This window comes from Sciurus carolinensis, chromosome 5 (genome assembly GCF_902686445.1).
Source record: "Sciurus carolinensis chromosome 5, mSciCar1.2, whole genome shotgun sequence".
NCBI classification, from domain to species: domain Eukaryota; kingdom Metazoa; phylum Chordata; class Mammalia; order Rodentia; family Sciuridae; genus Sciurus; species Sciurus carolinensis.
The window spans coordinates 145947038-145963255 of NC_062217.1; the positions used below are offsets into that span (position 1 = coordinate 145947038).

At 48.6% G+C, this 16218-nt stretch overlaps 1 protein-coding gene across 1 annotated transcript in view; it reads right to left on the bottom strand.

The window, feature by feature from the left end:
- Positions 1 to 9031: 9031 nt before the first annotated feature.
- The window catches only part of Slit1 (slit guidance ligand 1), a 153676-nt gene continuing 146489 nt past the window's right edge, over positions 9032 to 16218 (bottom strand). Inside the window, exons 33-37 of the mRNA XM_047552921.1 lie at positions 14950 to 15080; positions 14423 to 14577; positions 13178 to 13466; positions 12660 to 12871; positions 9032 to 11893 (exon numbers count right to left, since the gene is read on the bottom strand). Of these exons, the coding sequence (XP_047408877.1) occupies positions 11655 to 11893; positions 12660 to 12871; positions 13178 to 13466; positions 14423 to 14577; positions 14950 to 15080 (1026 nt within the window). The 3' untranslated portion in view covers positions 9032 to 11654. The remainder of the gene's footprint in view (positions 11894 to 12659; positions 12872 to 13177; positions 13467 to 14422; positions 14578 to 14949; positions 15081 to 16218) is intronic.

The window sequence follows — 16218 nt, forward strand, 5'->3', positions numbered from 1 at the left end:
CCTAGTAGGAAAGGGACAACATCCTATGTGATGCAAACTGGAGATGCTGTAGTGTTACCATCCTCAAGTCTGATGTCTTGTCATAACATTTGGGACAGGGCTGACGAGTAGCCAGGGAGTCACCCCCACGCCTTTTGGTTTCAGGTCAATTCAGCGCAGACTGCCTTTTGATTTACAGATGATCTATCAAAGGTCTGCAAACTGGGCTGGTTACTTGTTGATGTAAATAAAAATTTCTTGGAACGTAACCATGCCCATTGGCTTACCGATTGCCAGTGAGGCAGAGTAGTGGCAACAGAAACCATATGGTCCACAGAAAAGACTTCTCTCTGGATTAAGAAGTTTGCTGACCCCTGTTTGAGAAAATAATCCCTTTTCAGGGATAATTCTTCCCTGATTTTTCTTCCATCTTGTGCCTCATCCTCTCTGTTCTCTTCTTTCCCTTCTCTTTCTCCTTTTCTCAGTCTTGTTCTTTCCTATAAACTTTTTTGTTTCCTGTTGCAAATGAGACATGTCCTATTAATACAGTACAGGAGCTACCATTCATTTTAACTCCAGCTCTTCAGCATTCCATCTTCCTTTAAATCACCCGTCACAGAACCACAGTGAGGCCACCTTAGCCTGGGGAGCCAAAAACCATGAGCAAATTGGGATTAGGAGTTCCAAAAAGTATGTGGCCTAACCTCCATTTCACTCACATAGTATGTCATCACAGAACTGTGGCCATGCTTTTTTTTAATGACTTTGTTCTGTTGAAATCAGTTGAGAGTACTTTAGCTGAACCACTAGTCCTCCAGACTTCCTGTTTAGATATGAGGAAAAGCGTTTTCACAGAGTAGAAACAAAATCTGACAACAGACCCAAAGCATTGTTTACTTTTTTTTTTGTACGCTTTTAGAAAAATAAAAATTTATTGGTACTAATAACTTTTCAGTCAAATACTCTCAAACTTACTTTGTATTTAAAGTAAACCAACAAAAATTAGAGGCTTTTGAAGTAGTTTTGAAAAAAATGATGAAAATTGGAACATCCTGTATACTGAGTATGACTGAGAAGTTTGGGAATATATCTTTAGACCAAATCCATTCAACCTCAAAGATGTTAGTCTTCCCCTTCCCCTGAAACTCAAATGAAGAGGAAGGTCTTGTCAGTGGGGGGAAAAAAAATTTTTTTTTTCAGGGGTGGTACTAAGGATTGAACCCAGGGTTGTTCTGCTACTAAGCTACATTCCCAACCCTTTTTATTTTTTATTTTGAGACAGAGTCTCACTAAGTTGTTGGAACTGGCCTGGAACTTGCCATCCTCCTGCCTCGGCCTCCTGAGCCACTGGGATTACAGGCATGTGCTACGCATGCTCAGCCAGTGAAAAAAATGCTCAGTCAGTGGCCCCTAAAGAGTGGTAGTCTTAATTGTTTTGAAACATCATTATTTTAATTTTTTCCCTCTTTACATTGCAAGGAATGGTAACCAGGGCCTTGCACATGCTAGGCAAGTACTCTACCACTGAGCTACAACCCAGCCCAATTCTTTTGAATTATTGACTATTAATTTTAGGTCTGATTACAGCTTGATACTCACTGAAATACTAGGGAAAATTTTTTCTAAGTATGGAATAACATCTGTGTGTATCACGTCAGCAAGGTGGTCTTCACATCCAGGATAAGTACTCTTCCCCATGCTTGCTCCCAAATCCATTTCAGGGGAAAAAATAAAATAAAAGGATGATTGTATTTAGGGATTTGGGTTTTAGCTCAGTGACAAGAGTCCTTACCCTAGCAAGACCCAACCGTGGGTTCAGTCCTAGACCCTGAAGGGAGTAAGGGGAAAGTGAGGAAACTCCCACCCTCCAAAAAGATTATTTAAAACAAGCAGCATTAGGTGAACCCTTTTGAGACACCTTTAATATAATTCAACCTTTGAAACATAAAAAGAGGCCTGTCTTCTACGGTGGGTAGTTTGGGAGCCTTGAGGTTCTTTTATCTCTTGCAGAAACCCAGAACTGGCTCTGGTGCTCCTCCAAGCTAGGCTTGAGGGTGCTCTGCTGCACTGCTTACCTGCAGCCCCAGGGAGCCACCTTGAGCCCTTTGTGGAGGAGGTCCTTGCTCAAGCTTTAGCCCTTGGAATTGAACCAGAGCTGGTCACTTCCTTCTATTACCTCCTGTTCATCTGATCTTCCTTTTCCCAGAGCCTTGGTGTTTTTTGTTAAGAGCTCAGGCAGCGTCCTTTGCTCCATCCTTCAGAGGAGCGGCCTTGCAGTCAAGCTGCCCTGATGAGCTCAGACACCAGAGCCTTCTTACCTGATGGAACCTGCCTATTTAAAAGATGTTCCATGTAAAATCTGCTTGAAATGTGTTGCAAAAAAGCAGCCAGGTGTCTATATTAGTACAATAGGCAGAAGTTGGAATTAATAGATTTTACCTTTTTAAAAAAGGTTTAGATAGGGAAAAAATAGCAAATTATATGTGTCCCTCACAGCCTAAAATACTTACTACCTGACCCTTCATAGCACATGTTTACTGATCCTTGCTGTAGTCATTCAAGGTCAGATTGTATAAACAGGCACAAATTTGTTTTGTTCACATCCCACATTGCAACAATTCTTTACCTAGTTTTTAGGATATCTTATCTGTTCATCTCAGTATCCAGCTGCTATTGCACACTATTTATTCCTAAAGAAAGATTGTGCATAAGAAAAAGGAAAATACCCCCTTTGCTGATTGAATATTGATACATTTTGGACATACATATGATCATATCTACTAGAGTCTGTAGTTAAAAGAAGAAAGTTTTTAAACTAAAAGTCATTTTCAATTTTATGAATCCCAATGAATTTGACTTTGGTAGAATCATTCCACTAATAGCAGTGCTCAACACAAGCTACTTACTAATGAATTTACAGCATAGAATAGTGCCTCTTCCCAAAAGCACAGGGCCTATTAGTTTTACCCCCAGAGTCTTCTACTCCTCTTGTTTCTAGGGTACTTGCAAGTTTATTACTCCCCAAGCTTTGGTCACAATTGTGAATATGAATGAATGGCCTTTGCCTATTTAAACCTCAAATCCAGATTACACGCACTCCTTGAAATACCAGTATGCCAGTGGCACACCAGCAGCTTTAGACCAACCAAGTTTAGGCACTCTGACCTGGCCCATGAGGCATGATCCCGGTCAGCCTGAATTAACTCCTCGTCTTAGGGGAGTCATCCTTGGTACTTACCCTTCCTCTTCCCTCTTTTGCTTATGCCATCAACTCCCTTCCAGGTGGCATCTTCTCTGGGACAGTCTTCCCCTCCTAAGTGCTTCACTGAACACATACATCACATGAGAAGTTTTTATCTTCATAACTCTTATTTTTTCTTCCAGTATTTAGATGTTAGGTCCAAATACCATTCAGTTATCAACCTATTTTCCATCCTGGTTTTCTGTGATTTACACCTGATATACCTTGTAGCCGAAGCTATAGTGTTTAGGAGCTAGTTTGTGGGAAATATACTATACAAATAAGACTTGCATAATTTTGTATATTTATATCACCTGTAGGAATTATTTTTAGAGCCACTGTAGTTTAAGATTATTGATTTCACTAGTGGTTCCTACATTCTGAATAGTCTAGGAGACTGTTATTGACTGGTTTCAAATATATATAATACATATTTATACACACCACTGTGGAATTTATTTCACTGTGTAAATAATGATATTTTCCTGTTCAAATGCTTCTATACAGAGTATTTATTTTAACAAAAAAAAAAAATTAACTGTCAAAAGGGCTTTCCAGAAATTGATTCATTCATGCCACTCATCCTCCCCAACTACCATGCTCAGCTGTTGAATCCCAGACAACACAGTGAAGGCTGAAGAGTATGGCCTTGAAATCCTCCCTGTACTTGGGGAGATGGAATGTGGACTGGGAACCTGAGCACTTTTCCCCACTGTCACCCATCCCAGAACGAAGGAGTGAAGTAGGACTCCTGCGGCTGGTATGGCCCTGCCAGGCATGGCTTCAGGGCCTGCCTCAGGCACCCTGCTTCTTACCTTCACAGTCGACATGTTCAACTATTCACTTCCACAACCTGTGCAGGGAGATGAGCCTTAGTTGTAACCGCAAGGAAATCCACACCCACGCCTGTGGGATAAGGCAGAACCACTGGTTGCCTGAAGACAGCATTGAGGTGTGTGTGCTTTTAGTCTCACTGTCCCGGGTTTGTGAGAAGCATTTCTTCACACACTCACCATGGGAGACACACATTACCTTCTGTACCCTGCAATACTCTTGGGCACCTTCACTGTCCTCCTCCTCTCTCTCAGCAGGCGTCTACAGATGTGGGCCAGTCCCACCTGTGACCAGTGGTTACAGAATGAGACCATCTGTTCTAAGATGTGTTCAGCTTTAGTTCTCAGGAGTCCTGGTCTGCAATTCAGAGCACCCTAGATGTAGTGGATCCAATGCTTCATGGTCACGTCCCTCTTGCCTGTGCCCCTCTCCTGGGCACCCCTGACTGTCATGATTCTCGTTCTGCTCAGCTGGCTGGACTGAGAACTGCAGGGAGCCTTGGGACTGGGGTTGCAGGGATTTTGGTCATTCATTTGAACCACAGTTTGCATATTTCCTATGGCCTCCCTTTGTCTTTTCTAAACAAATGAGGAGGACACTTGAACAGTAATGCTGGAGAATGTTTTTCTAAGATACTATTTGTAAGCAAATCTACTTTTAATATGAAATGTGAATGGGTACTAGGTGCCAGGGAATTTAGCACTGAACTTGACAGTCAAGACTTTTTTAACCTTTGCAGGAAGAAATAGATTTTGCTCTCATCTAAATGTTCACAAGAAGTAATATTGTAAATAGTTTTCTAAAAATATTTATTACATGTGCTGTATACAAGTTCATGTTCTGAGTGATACTGGTTTGCATTGTAGTATTGTAGAAGAATATATTTTGAGCATTGGACTTCCTTTCATAACACAGTTCACACATGGAGAAAGAAAAAAGCCAGCAGGTTGAGAGCTGTTCGTGGCATTCGATCTGTAATGTAACATCGAATCCAAGCTTTAACTGCCCTTTCTTCTCATCTGATTATGTTATATATATACAAATGTATGATAAACTGGTCAGTGGTCAGTCCCCAGGTCTGCAGAGCAGATTTCCAGGTGTTCTTTCTGATGTGTTGCCCTTAAGCAATAAGACCCTAGGTGATGACATGCTCTGGGGTCCTCATCGGCCCTTGTCTCAGAGGATCAGGTGGGGGTAGAACAGCTCTTGTGACACCCTCTTGCCTTTGCCGGAGAGGTTGCTGTACTTGAATTTTTGCTTCTGTTTGTCTGCACGCTCCCTTATGTCACAAAACAGCAATGGATGAGAAATCTGCCAGTACCAGACACATCAAAAGTGAGCATGTAAATCAAAAAGTTAGCAATTTTCCATGAATTGGTAGTTTCCAGAAAGTAGTTGAGGCAAACAAAGCTCATTTGGCTATAAAGTGAATGTAAGAACTTTTCACATGAGAAATGTAAGTGGCCAACTAAATGTCCTTTTTATCTAGCCCACCTTTAGAAGCTAGCCCTATTTCCTACCATCCTCCTCTGCTTGGGCTTAAAACATCTCTAGCCCTTGTGTCTGGGTCCAGCTCTAAGTTAGGTCAGTGGAAAGAGGCAGTCACTCCTCCATTTCTGTCAGCGTGTCCAGCTCAACAGGTTCTAAAGCTGTTAAGTGACCTCTCCTTGTGACCGTCCTAGACTTTGTGAAAAAGAAATACCCCACACCCAAATAACCTTTAATAGAAGTAATGTAGTTTTTTAGGCTTTTGGAATATGTCTTCTCTTTTGTATTTATGATGGTGTTTGGAATTTTTCACTAGTGTTTTTTTAGATTGAAGTGGGTGCATTAGGATAAACCTTTCCGTTGCTGAGCCTGAAAGCAAGCAAAGAGGAAAGAAATTGACCTATATTGTGTCTTTGGAGAGGTGACTACTTGTGGTGATGGGGGGCGGGGGAGGGGCGTTGTAGATTATGTGGAGGTAAAATAGAATTCTGGCCTGAAGCTCCCCAAGTCTTTAATACTTTGTAATAAAAATCCCCTTATTAGCCTCACTTAATCTCAATAGAAGCCTGCTGTTTACCCTCAGGGAACAAGTAGTTTTCAAAATTGAGCTCCTCCAAGGTCATTGGCCAGTGCCTGTGAGCATTGGTCGTCTTTGTGAACTCAATGGCATTATTTTCCCATATGCATTAAGATATTAAGAAATTCAACCCCAACCTGTATTAAAAGCACAGCCCAGGGTCCTAATTGAGGCTAGATCAATGCCTTTGAAGGGCCAGGGGGTCATAGGAGGCCCATACAATTTAACTGAAGCTCAGGTGCCATGTGGATTTTTATTATTTTTAGGCCACGACCCTTCAGAACGTGTGAGGGCAGGGGCTGCTGGTCCATCTGTGGATTCAGGGAGCTCTAAAATGAATCTCTACCGTTCCTTTAAAGGTCTTTATGGTTCCTCCCAGTGACGTCATTGCCGAGGTCAATCTTGTAGTTGTTCAGATGTGCTCCTTTTTGATGTCTTGTGAGTCTTAGCCAGTGTTCCAGATGCCCAAGGTCAGAGCCTCTGGAGGGCCCAGCCCCTTCCTGGTACCAAGTGTGTGTTCCCAGCCTGTGTAAAGGTGGTCTTTCCAAAAGCAGTGAAATGAGAAGTTCTGCAAATGGTAACCTAGAAGATAAGCGTGTGTCCCTTGGGCCTGGATTTCCACTATGTTAGTGAGTGTAGAAAAGTACTGTGTCTTTAATGGATGAAAATTCAATGTATGCTGTGAATTTGTTGGTTTGAAACATTGAAAATTTCTCATTAGACAATGTTTACATACCTCACCTGAAGAACCTTTGAGAGTGTATATATGGAAATTTAAAAATATATTAAGTTGCTTTAAAACAATATGTATAGCTATAAAAGTGGGAGTTATTTTAACTTTGAATATGTACCAAGTCTCTTAAATATTGAAATCTTGTAGACTTTTTGTGCTTCTGTGTTTTACTTTCCTGTTAGATCATGTAGGAAACTGTGTTCTTGTTAATGGTGAAGGGGCCCGCACTGAAATCCAGGCTTGGAAGGATTTCCTGTGTTGTTTCAGATTTTCTTGTTTGGTTTTGAGGGAAGGGGTATGGAGCTAGAGGATGTGTGGGAGGGATTTCTCTAACATTGACACCTATTCCATGAGCTTTTTAAGGCGCTTATTTTACTGCAGCGTATTAAACTTCTTTGATATTAAAGTGTGTTTGTGTAATCACTGGAGAGGGTACAGATGCATTGAAGCCTGGTATTCAACTTGAAGCCAAGTGGCTAGAAGTAATCCCAAAGGAAAACTTGGTCTCAACCATGGTGTTATGCCTTAAAGAAACTTTATTGTGTGCTACTTAAAATCATAAATCATTCTGTAAACTATGCCTTGCTTCAGGGAAGAGAGAACACAGTGGATGAATCCTTGGGATTCCCTTGGCAGGGTTGGAAAGTCACTAGTGTTTCATCCCAAAGGTGAAGAGTGGTGGAATTCAATCTCATGACCTCAGACAAGCCAGACTGGGCTGCCGGGCCCTCTGTGGCCCTGGTGGATTATAGCCGAAAGTCCTTCCATTTGCATTGTATTCTTTCAACTCTGCTTGATACAGGTCTGTTTAAGGACCCTGCAGGACAGTGAGATCAACTTGGCAATTCATCTAACACTTCCCACCAACATGCAAAGCAGCATCCAGTGAGATAACCCAGCAAGCTGGAAGGCCATCCTTGACTTTAACCCAGAGGCTGCAAACTGCTGGTCTACAGATCTGTTTTGTTCAGCCCAATTTTTAAATATACATTTAAGAGCTATAAGGATTTTTTTTTTTTTTTTTTTTTAACATTAGGATGGAGAGTTCTGAGGTTGGGGAAATGGCTCAGTGGTAGAGTGCCTTGCCTGGCATGCCTGAGGCCCTGGGTTTGATCCCAGAACCACACACACACAAAAAGATTGAGATTGCTGGCTTATCAATTTAAAAAAAGATGATAAAGATGACAGAATTACCTTACTAGTATGCATCAACTGATGCACAATAGATTGGAAATGTTTTCCAGATCACCACAGTCTCTAGCTGGGTCAATTGCCATTTGTCACTTTACAGTAGGGAAATTATTTGATGTACTACTATATAAGAAGGGACGATACAAGGGACAGGCTCAGAGGGCATTGCTCACTTGACTTATGTAGGTAATCTGGCCACAACAGACACTTGAGCCTGCTACCCTACCTCACTCCATTTTCTTTCCTCCTAAAATCTCCAACTGTTACCAATTATTATGGCACCGAAGTTTCTATCACTGGGCACTTTGAAGGTGACCCTCATGCTGGTAAGGTGTGGTTCGTGTGACCACTGTCTGTATTTCCAGTGGGAAATCAGTCCATAGTCCTGTCATTGGGAGGAAGGGCAGCGAAGAACCTTTATCATCGGGGCCTTTACACAGCTTGTCTGCCAGGGCCCAGCCTCACCCAAACTCCCCGTGCAATTTTGTGGTCTGAGAAGGTGACAGAACCCCCACAGAAGTTTGCCTCCTTTCTCCACTAGTCCCTATAAACCACTGCCTAGAGACAGACAGACAGTCTTACAGGACATCTGGGAAGACACTGCTGTCTGTTGCCCTGATGCTCCAAAGCCCTCAGAGACAGGTTAAATGTAGGGTGTGGCTCTGTAGACAAACATACAATGTGAGAGTAAGGGCCAGTGCTTGGTGACAGATGAGAACGTGCAGCTTCTCCAGACCATGTGTGCTATGCCCTCCTCTGCCTCATAACCCCAGCCAGCTGTACCTGCTGGCCGCTGGACGCTTCTTCCTTCAGGATCAACAGACCTCCTTTGCCACTTCAGGAACAGGATTCCAGGGCAGATATCCTGTGTATGGGGATAGTGTCAGGTGTGGGGTCAGCCCAGAAGCTCTTATGCCCTGGGAGGGTGAATGCAGGCAGCAGCAGGCTCACCGCAGAGAAAAAGACCAACCAGACGGAATGTAAGTGAATCAATGTCATGTTCACATGAAAGACGAGACAATATTGACATTCTAGAACAATACTTCCAGGGGAAGGGCAGGTGCAGCTCCCTCATGGGCTGTCTAAAGCAGTCTCTTAGAGTCCATCCAAACAAGACTACAGAAACCCCACACCAAAGGTCACAACCACATAGCATCTGCAAATCAAGACAAGACACTGGAGTTGACTTTAACATATAAAAATACTATAACAAAATGAAATACAAATATATATTAGAATCTGTAAGTATTCTGTATAAAGAGATACTTTCGCGGTTAGGCTAACAGCAGGCAAAGAGGAGAAAGTCAGCCTTTTCCATCTCCTAATGGTCACCAGTGGTGCCTTGGACAGCAGCTCCTCAGGCCTCGCCTTGCTGGGTGTCTTCAGTGCACATAATGGAAACAACCAGTGGCAACCGCAAAGGAACTGAAGGTGTTTACCAGAGGGGGCCACGATGCAGAGGCGATTTCTCAGCAGGTGGTCTCCCAGTAGCCTCTTCCAGGACTTCACCAGTGTGAACAGGCACTGGGAGTGATGACCCAGGTCCCTAGAGGCTTACAGTTGGAGGATAAGTTGGTTCTGGGGCACTCGGCTCTCCTGGCCCTTTGCTGCCCTCAGGCTTGCAGTGGATCCTAACTCAGACTTAGTCAAGGACTAGCATGAAGGGGCCAATGTGGGTAGACTTAGGCTCACACAGTGCTGCCTGGGAACCAGCACCCTGGCCTCTCACCTGCCATCCCCATGACCCTGGGGGAGGGGTGGCATCACCTGTCTGCAGGTGCCCCTTCCACTTTGTGCAGAGTAAAGAGGCCTCTTGCCAGTCACTGTTCATTAGCTTGGGAATGGACTTCTTCAGCACTCTGGGGATAGTGACCACCAGGCATGCTAACTTCTGCAGGGCTAGTGAGTCCAATACCTTTCAGGGAAGGGCAGGCTAGCTGTCCTTGCATGTTTCTGCCCTGTGCAGTCTAGCTCAGCTTGCCAGGGTCCCACAATAGCCTGGAAACTCAAATGAAGAGAGGGATGCTGGAGAAGCCAGCCTGCCACCTACTTGGGAGGAGGGGGATGGGCTCTGTGATCTTTCTCAGAGCCTCAGACAATAAGAGCCTGGTCCCCTAGTGAGTGTCAGATCCTGCCATGAGGACACTTCCCCAGTTGGGCAGGGCAGGGCCCTCTTCCCACCCCAGGGTCCCAGCTCACACTTGCTAGCCTGAGTGCAGGTGTGGTGGAATGTGCCAGGCTCCTCCGGCTACAGGAGGCTGATGATCTCTGAAGTCAGCACTAAGGGCTCCTCCACTGCCCAAGTGGGTGGGGACACAGGCACAGGGTGACTCCAAACTCCCCCATGCCCACTGTGCCTCCCTCAAGGCTACATCCTCTTGGGGAGACCTGGAAAAGAGGGTCACTTTTCCTCCCTTCAGCTAACTTTCTCTCAGGCTCAGAAATCATCTACTTCACTCTGCATGGAAAAGAATCCTCTGTCAGAGGATCACACATCCATTGGCTCTTCAAACACTAGGGTGGGCAGCTGGAGCCCCAGCCAGGGTCAGAGACTGGAGCCCCACTGGTCTGTACTCTTCCTGGGCATCCTGGTCACTCCAGTGCTCAGGGATTGGTTCATGTCTGCCCATTAGGGCTGAATGCCCACAGTTCCCCACCCCAGGTTAGGCACATAAATACTTGTGGCTGTGATCTATGAGAATGGGACTTCTAACTCCTCAGGCTCCCTTCTGAGACCACAGCAGGAGAATCTACCAGTTCCTTTCCTTCCTCTCCATTTTATAGCTAAGGACCCTGAAGTCCAGGTGGAGAAAAGTCTGCCCAGAGTAACAGCCGGCAGAGGCCATGATGCCTGGACCTCTGTGACCTCACTGCTCCCTACTGACCTTCAGCTCTTGGGCCCTGAGCCAATCTTTATAGAGGAGACCCCTGCCTGGTCAACAAGCCCTCACACCTGACCCTCTGCCATAAGGTCACCAGCAACTTGTAACAGGCAGGTGACTGGGGAGCTCAGGAGCAGTGTGCCTTCTATGGCTAGTGATGGAGGCAGGTGATGTTTATTCAACTGGAGCCAGAACCTCCTTCCCTCTTCGGTGGGGTCTGCCTCCCTGGAGAGCCCCTCATAGAACTTCAGTGGTCATCCTACACGTCAGGATTCAAGGCCGGGCCCAGGAACCAGCTCCACCCCCAGTATCCTTCCCAAGCAGTGGCGACAGTGTGGGGCAGCCCCTTTCCCATGGCAAGAGGAGGCCTTTCCCGTCTGCGGTCCGCCTGCTGCCAGCGAGATGGGAGTGGGGCTGACAGTCGGACCCAGGGGAAGGCCAGCTGGGAAAAGGGCCGGCCCCCTTCTTCAGACCAGGTAGCAGGCATGGAGGGGTGCCACCATCCTGCCCTTCGTGGCCTGACCTCACGCACACATTCATTCAACAACTGTTTATTAAGCGCCTATTTGTGCAAGGCACTTCCGGAGAGGGCGGCAGCTCGGCCTCGCCCCTCCGCCGGCCGAAGCTGGAAAGGCAGTGGAGGCCACCCGCGCTGCCCAGGGCCCGGCGCCGTCCTGGTGATGGCCCGCACCCCCAGCCCGGCTGCCGCCCGCCGCCGGCCCGCACCCACTACGCGCAGAGGGCACAGCCGCACTTGGTGGGCTTCTCCACCTCCTCAGCAAAAGAGGTCCCATCGCTGCACTCGAAGGTGAGCTTCCTCCGCTTCAGCCGCAGGCCCCGGCAGCAGCCCTGGCTCGGGCATGCGCCCCGGCACTCCACCCACGACAGCGGGCGCGTGGTCTGGCAGATGGCATAGCCCCTCTGGACCCGGTGAAAGTCCCGCACAGGGTCCCCCCGGCATTCGGACTCTGGATGGGACAGACACCAAGAGAAAGCCTCAGGGTACACTCAAGGGTCCAGCTGCTGCCCCAGGAGAAAGAGGAGGAAGCAGGCAACATCCCTGGAGGGGCCTTCATGCTCTCACACCCCTGTCCCCAGCGTCCTCCCACCTTCTGAGCATGCACCTGTGTCTGTGCACCGTCCTCCTGGGGTGCCTAGTGTGGTCAGGGGAAAGAAAGAAATTTCTAGCTGCCGGAGTAAGGTGGTTCCCTTTACAGAGGCATGCAAGAAAAGCAGAGGCCTGGAGGCGACGACGTTATAAAAGGAATCTGCTGTGGGGGTGATGGCCCGAAGGTGCCAGACGTCGGGGTTGCTCTGGCTTCCCCTGCCCAGCCTCAGCAGTCTAGATTCCAGACTCAGCATCTTGGTCAAGCTGGCTGGGGAGGGCTTAGGAAGGGGTCCCCAACCCTCAGACTTCCTGCCACTCCCAGGTCCAGAGCTGATGGAACCAAGATGTGATGGTCTGGCTAGGAGCTGTTAACTGGGTGATCTCTTCTGTAAGGAGAGACCTCAGCCAGAAAGGGCAGCTGCAGGGTGGGCTGGGCCCAGGGGAGATGGGGGGAGGGGGTGGAGCTCAGTACACAGAGGGTGGGGACCACCGAAAGGCCAGGAGTAACCTCAGGTGGGGAGGATTGCAGAGGGTTGCTGAGGTTGGGAGAAAGGAAACACCAAGCTGCTACCACGTTTTGTGGGGAGGGACCCTGCAGAGGGCACATCAGGAGGGGGGCCCCTGACCTTGCTCACACAGCTTGCCCGCAAAACCAGGGTCACACACACAGTGTGCCCCCTTGGTGGCTGAGGCCTGGCAGTGGCCGTGCAGGCACTGCAGGCCCCCACAGGGCTCTGCAGCTGCCCCGACCTGGTTGCACAGGGCCCCTGAGTACCCATCCTGGCACTGGCAGCTGTAGGAAAGGGCATCAAGGGGCACGCATTCCCCATGGACACACCTGGAGGGGACAGAGAAAAAGCACTGTGAGGACAGCCAACCCAGCCACCCCTCCCAGCCTTGACTTCATAGGATTGTATTCTGTTCCCCAAGATTTAAACCAAGGGAACAAAATACAATTGTTTGTCCTTATGGACCTTTTCCTGTTAATAAACGTGGAAAACTAGGATGGGGGAACCTGGGCCAGGTCCCATGCTCCAACTTAGGGGTTTAAAACTAGTTTGGGAGGTGGCCCTCACATGGGGAAGAACATGGAAAGGGGCAGGTCCACAGGGGCAAGGGCTCCCTCAGCCCATCTCGGACTTACTTGTGCCCATGGCAGGGGCCGTCAGCTGGCTGGTCGCAGTGCAGGCCCCCCCAGCCAGCCTCGCAGTGGCACACAGGCCCCGGGCTGGCACTGGGCTGGCAGATGCCACGCAGGCAGTAGAGCTTGCGGCAGGGTTCGCAGCCCGGCACCACGCCTGGTTTCATCTGCGTCTTGGTGAAGTCCTGCAGCTCATTGTTGATGTACAGGTTTCGGATACAACCGTGGAAGCTGGTGCCATTGAGGATCTGCCACAGGCGGAAGGCAGCTGAGTTCACATCCACAGGCATCCCTGGGGTAGGCAGGGAACAAAATCAGGCTGAGGAGGGCCGGGCCTTGCGTGGCACCCACCTCTGAGATCTGCTGGGCAGCTCCAGTGTCCTCTGTTGCCCTCAGCCTGTGTCCTTCTGGCTCTGTGACCCTGAACCTTTGCCACCCTAGATTGCTGAAGTCATCCCAAAGTGAGGTTCTGGGCTGCCCTCACCCAGGGCTCCTTTCTTCCCTCTGGGACACCGGCTTTTACCCTTTGAGACCCCAACCAAAGCCAAGGACCTGGCCTAGAACTCATGTGCAGGGCACTTTGTCATTGCTTCCCAGCCACTCTCTGAGGTTGAAGTTTCCAAAATCTACCTGACAGATCATCAGCAACTTGCCTGAAGTCACTCAATGAGCAGAGACTGAGGTGGCATCAGAACCAGGGGGCTAGGAATCAGCAGCCCTCCCTCCCTGTACCCAAAGGCCTGATTCCACCCAGACCAGAAAGTTTATGGGTGGTAGACAGGGTCACCTGCCCTGCAATACCAATATGGCCAGTGGGGAGTTTCCTGCTGATACAGGGACTCTGTGATGTCTCTTTGCAGCATCTCTGGCTTCTGAGGGCCCAAGACTGGACATGGAGCCCGTTCTGGCCCAAACATGAGGAGAAAGGTGTCCATGGTGAGGGAGACAGCTGGGAAAGCCCCAGGCCATATCCTAGGCCTGTCTCTCCATCCTTCTTGGTCAGTCAGGGCTGGGCAAAAGAGCAGCCTGTGCTCCGGCGGGGAGGACATTCCATCAGCAACTTGGCCATTCATAGGGCAACACCCACCTCTCAGCATTTCCCCTCACAGTGTAGTGCCCTGGGTACCAGGTCTCCTGGCCCATTCAGGCCAGACTGCAAAAGAGGCCCCACCTTGGGACATTGTCACCATGGCCCAATGGAGAATCCTGAAGAAAGACAGCTGAGTCTCCCCAGTGCCAGTTCCTCACCTCCCACATAAAGGGGGGCCTCGCTGTTGAGCGTGTAGTGTTTGCCGAAGTTGTCCATGGTCATGGGACTGCCGCCATCGATGGAGAGATTCACCATCTGGTCAAAGGTGACCAGCTCAACAGTGTGGAACTGTCCGTCATTGATCGTCTCAGCACTGGAAGGAGATGGGGCCCCCACCCCAAAGAATGGGCCTCAGTTTGGAGCATCTCTGGCCTTTGGCCCAGTAGCTGCTTCCAAAGTGACCAAATCTCTCAGGGGGAGGACATACAGAGACTAAGTGAACTAACTGGGCCCTAAGGAGAAACTGAGAAGTTAGGGGCAGAGGCCCCACTATTTGGGAACCTCCTCTGAGGTGAGGGTTGGGATGGGGAAGGAGGGGGCGACCCCTCAGACCTCAGAGAGCCTGACATCACGCTGGACTTAGACCTAAGATGGGCAGCCCGAGTTTCCAGTGGTTCCAGCAACTACCCTGCTCTGGCAGTCGCTCAGCCCCCAAGGGTAGATGGTGGGCACAAGGAAGCCCTACCTGTAGATTGCAGAACTGGGGTAGCTGCCTGGGTCATAGCTGACTCGCACGTGGCCCTGGTACAGCTCAACTGCGATGTGGTCATTGTCTCCGTTGTACAGCAGAATCCCGTTGTCCTCTGCAGTGGAGACCTAATGGGCAAAGCACTTTCTCTCCCACCCCATCCCTCACAGTGGCAGCATAGGTGGGCGGGTGGCACAGAGACTGGAAAGTCATCCCTCCCTGCCTGGCCAACCTCCCCAGAGGCCACTTCTCCAGGAGTCACTAACAGGGGCTGGCAGCCCAGGATTCAAATACCAACCATTGCCAGCCTGGTCAGGGTCAAGCAGAGGAGCAGACAAGCCAGTTGAGACCCAGAAAGCATGTACCAGGGGGACAGGCAGGAATCTTGGAGAGTCTGCTCCAGAGAGGGAGAGGCAGACTGGGACCACCACCTCCCGGGTGAGGGGAGCCCCATCTGTGGGAGTAGGCTGCACAGGGCGAGGACTACGGAGGGGACAGGTGCAGAAGGGCTTTCTCAGCCAGAATTGTCCAAACCTGGAAGGAGCCTCTCAGGAGCTAGTGTCTGTTGCTGGAGCTGTGCAAGCAAGAGCTGGATTTTTGTTTGGAAGGGAGGCCCCTCAGTTGCTCTGGGGGCCATGATCTGTTCCTTCTGCCTTGTCTCTCTCTCCTGCTTTCTTCTGGTAAAGACCCTGAACCCCTGATCCATAGAGGTGGGCATACAGCCTAGTCAGGACCAATCATACTACCCCATCTCCTCGGATCTAGTGGTTAGTCCAGGGATGGGCATGTGACAGCTTCCCTGAGATTGTTGATTGTTGTTTGCTTAGAGCTGGCAGAGAAGAGTCCCTTCCTGTCTGGTAATGGAACTTTCTAGGGACATGAAAATAAGCCAAGGATGCACCTGAGGGGGTTTGCTGAGTTTTGTTTCATTAAGCAGCTAGACTGACTGCTATCCTGCTGTGAGCACAATGTGAAGGGACAGGATTTTGGAGAAGTGACATGGGGAGGACAGCTGAATGAGCATGTTTGAGAGGCTGAGAAAAGAAGAGGACAAAAGAAAGAGAGAAGGAAGATTTGGCATTTGTGATCAGGAAGGAAATTTTGGAGAAAGAGAGAGATAACTAAGGAGGAGTTTAACTTTTCTTTGGGATAATATGCAGTACCATCCACTCGCCCTCCCCAAGAAATATTCATCAAAATATGAATATACGAGTCTTGCATAGTTCAGTGTTGTTGAAGTGGGACTTGCTTTCTTTTTTTCTGCAA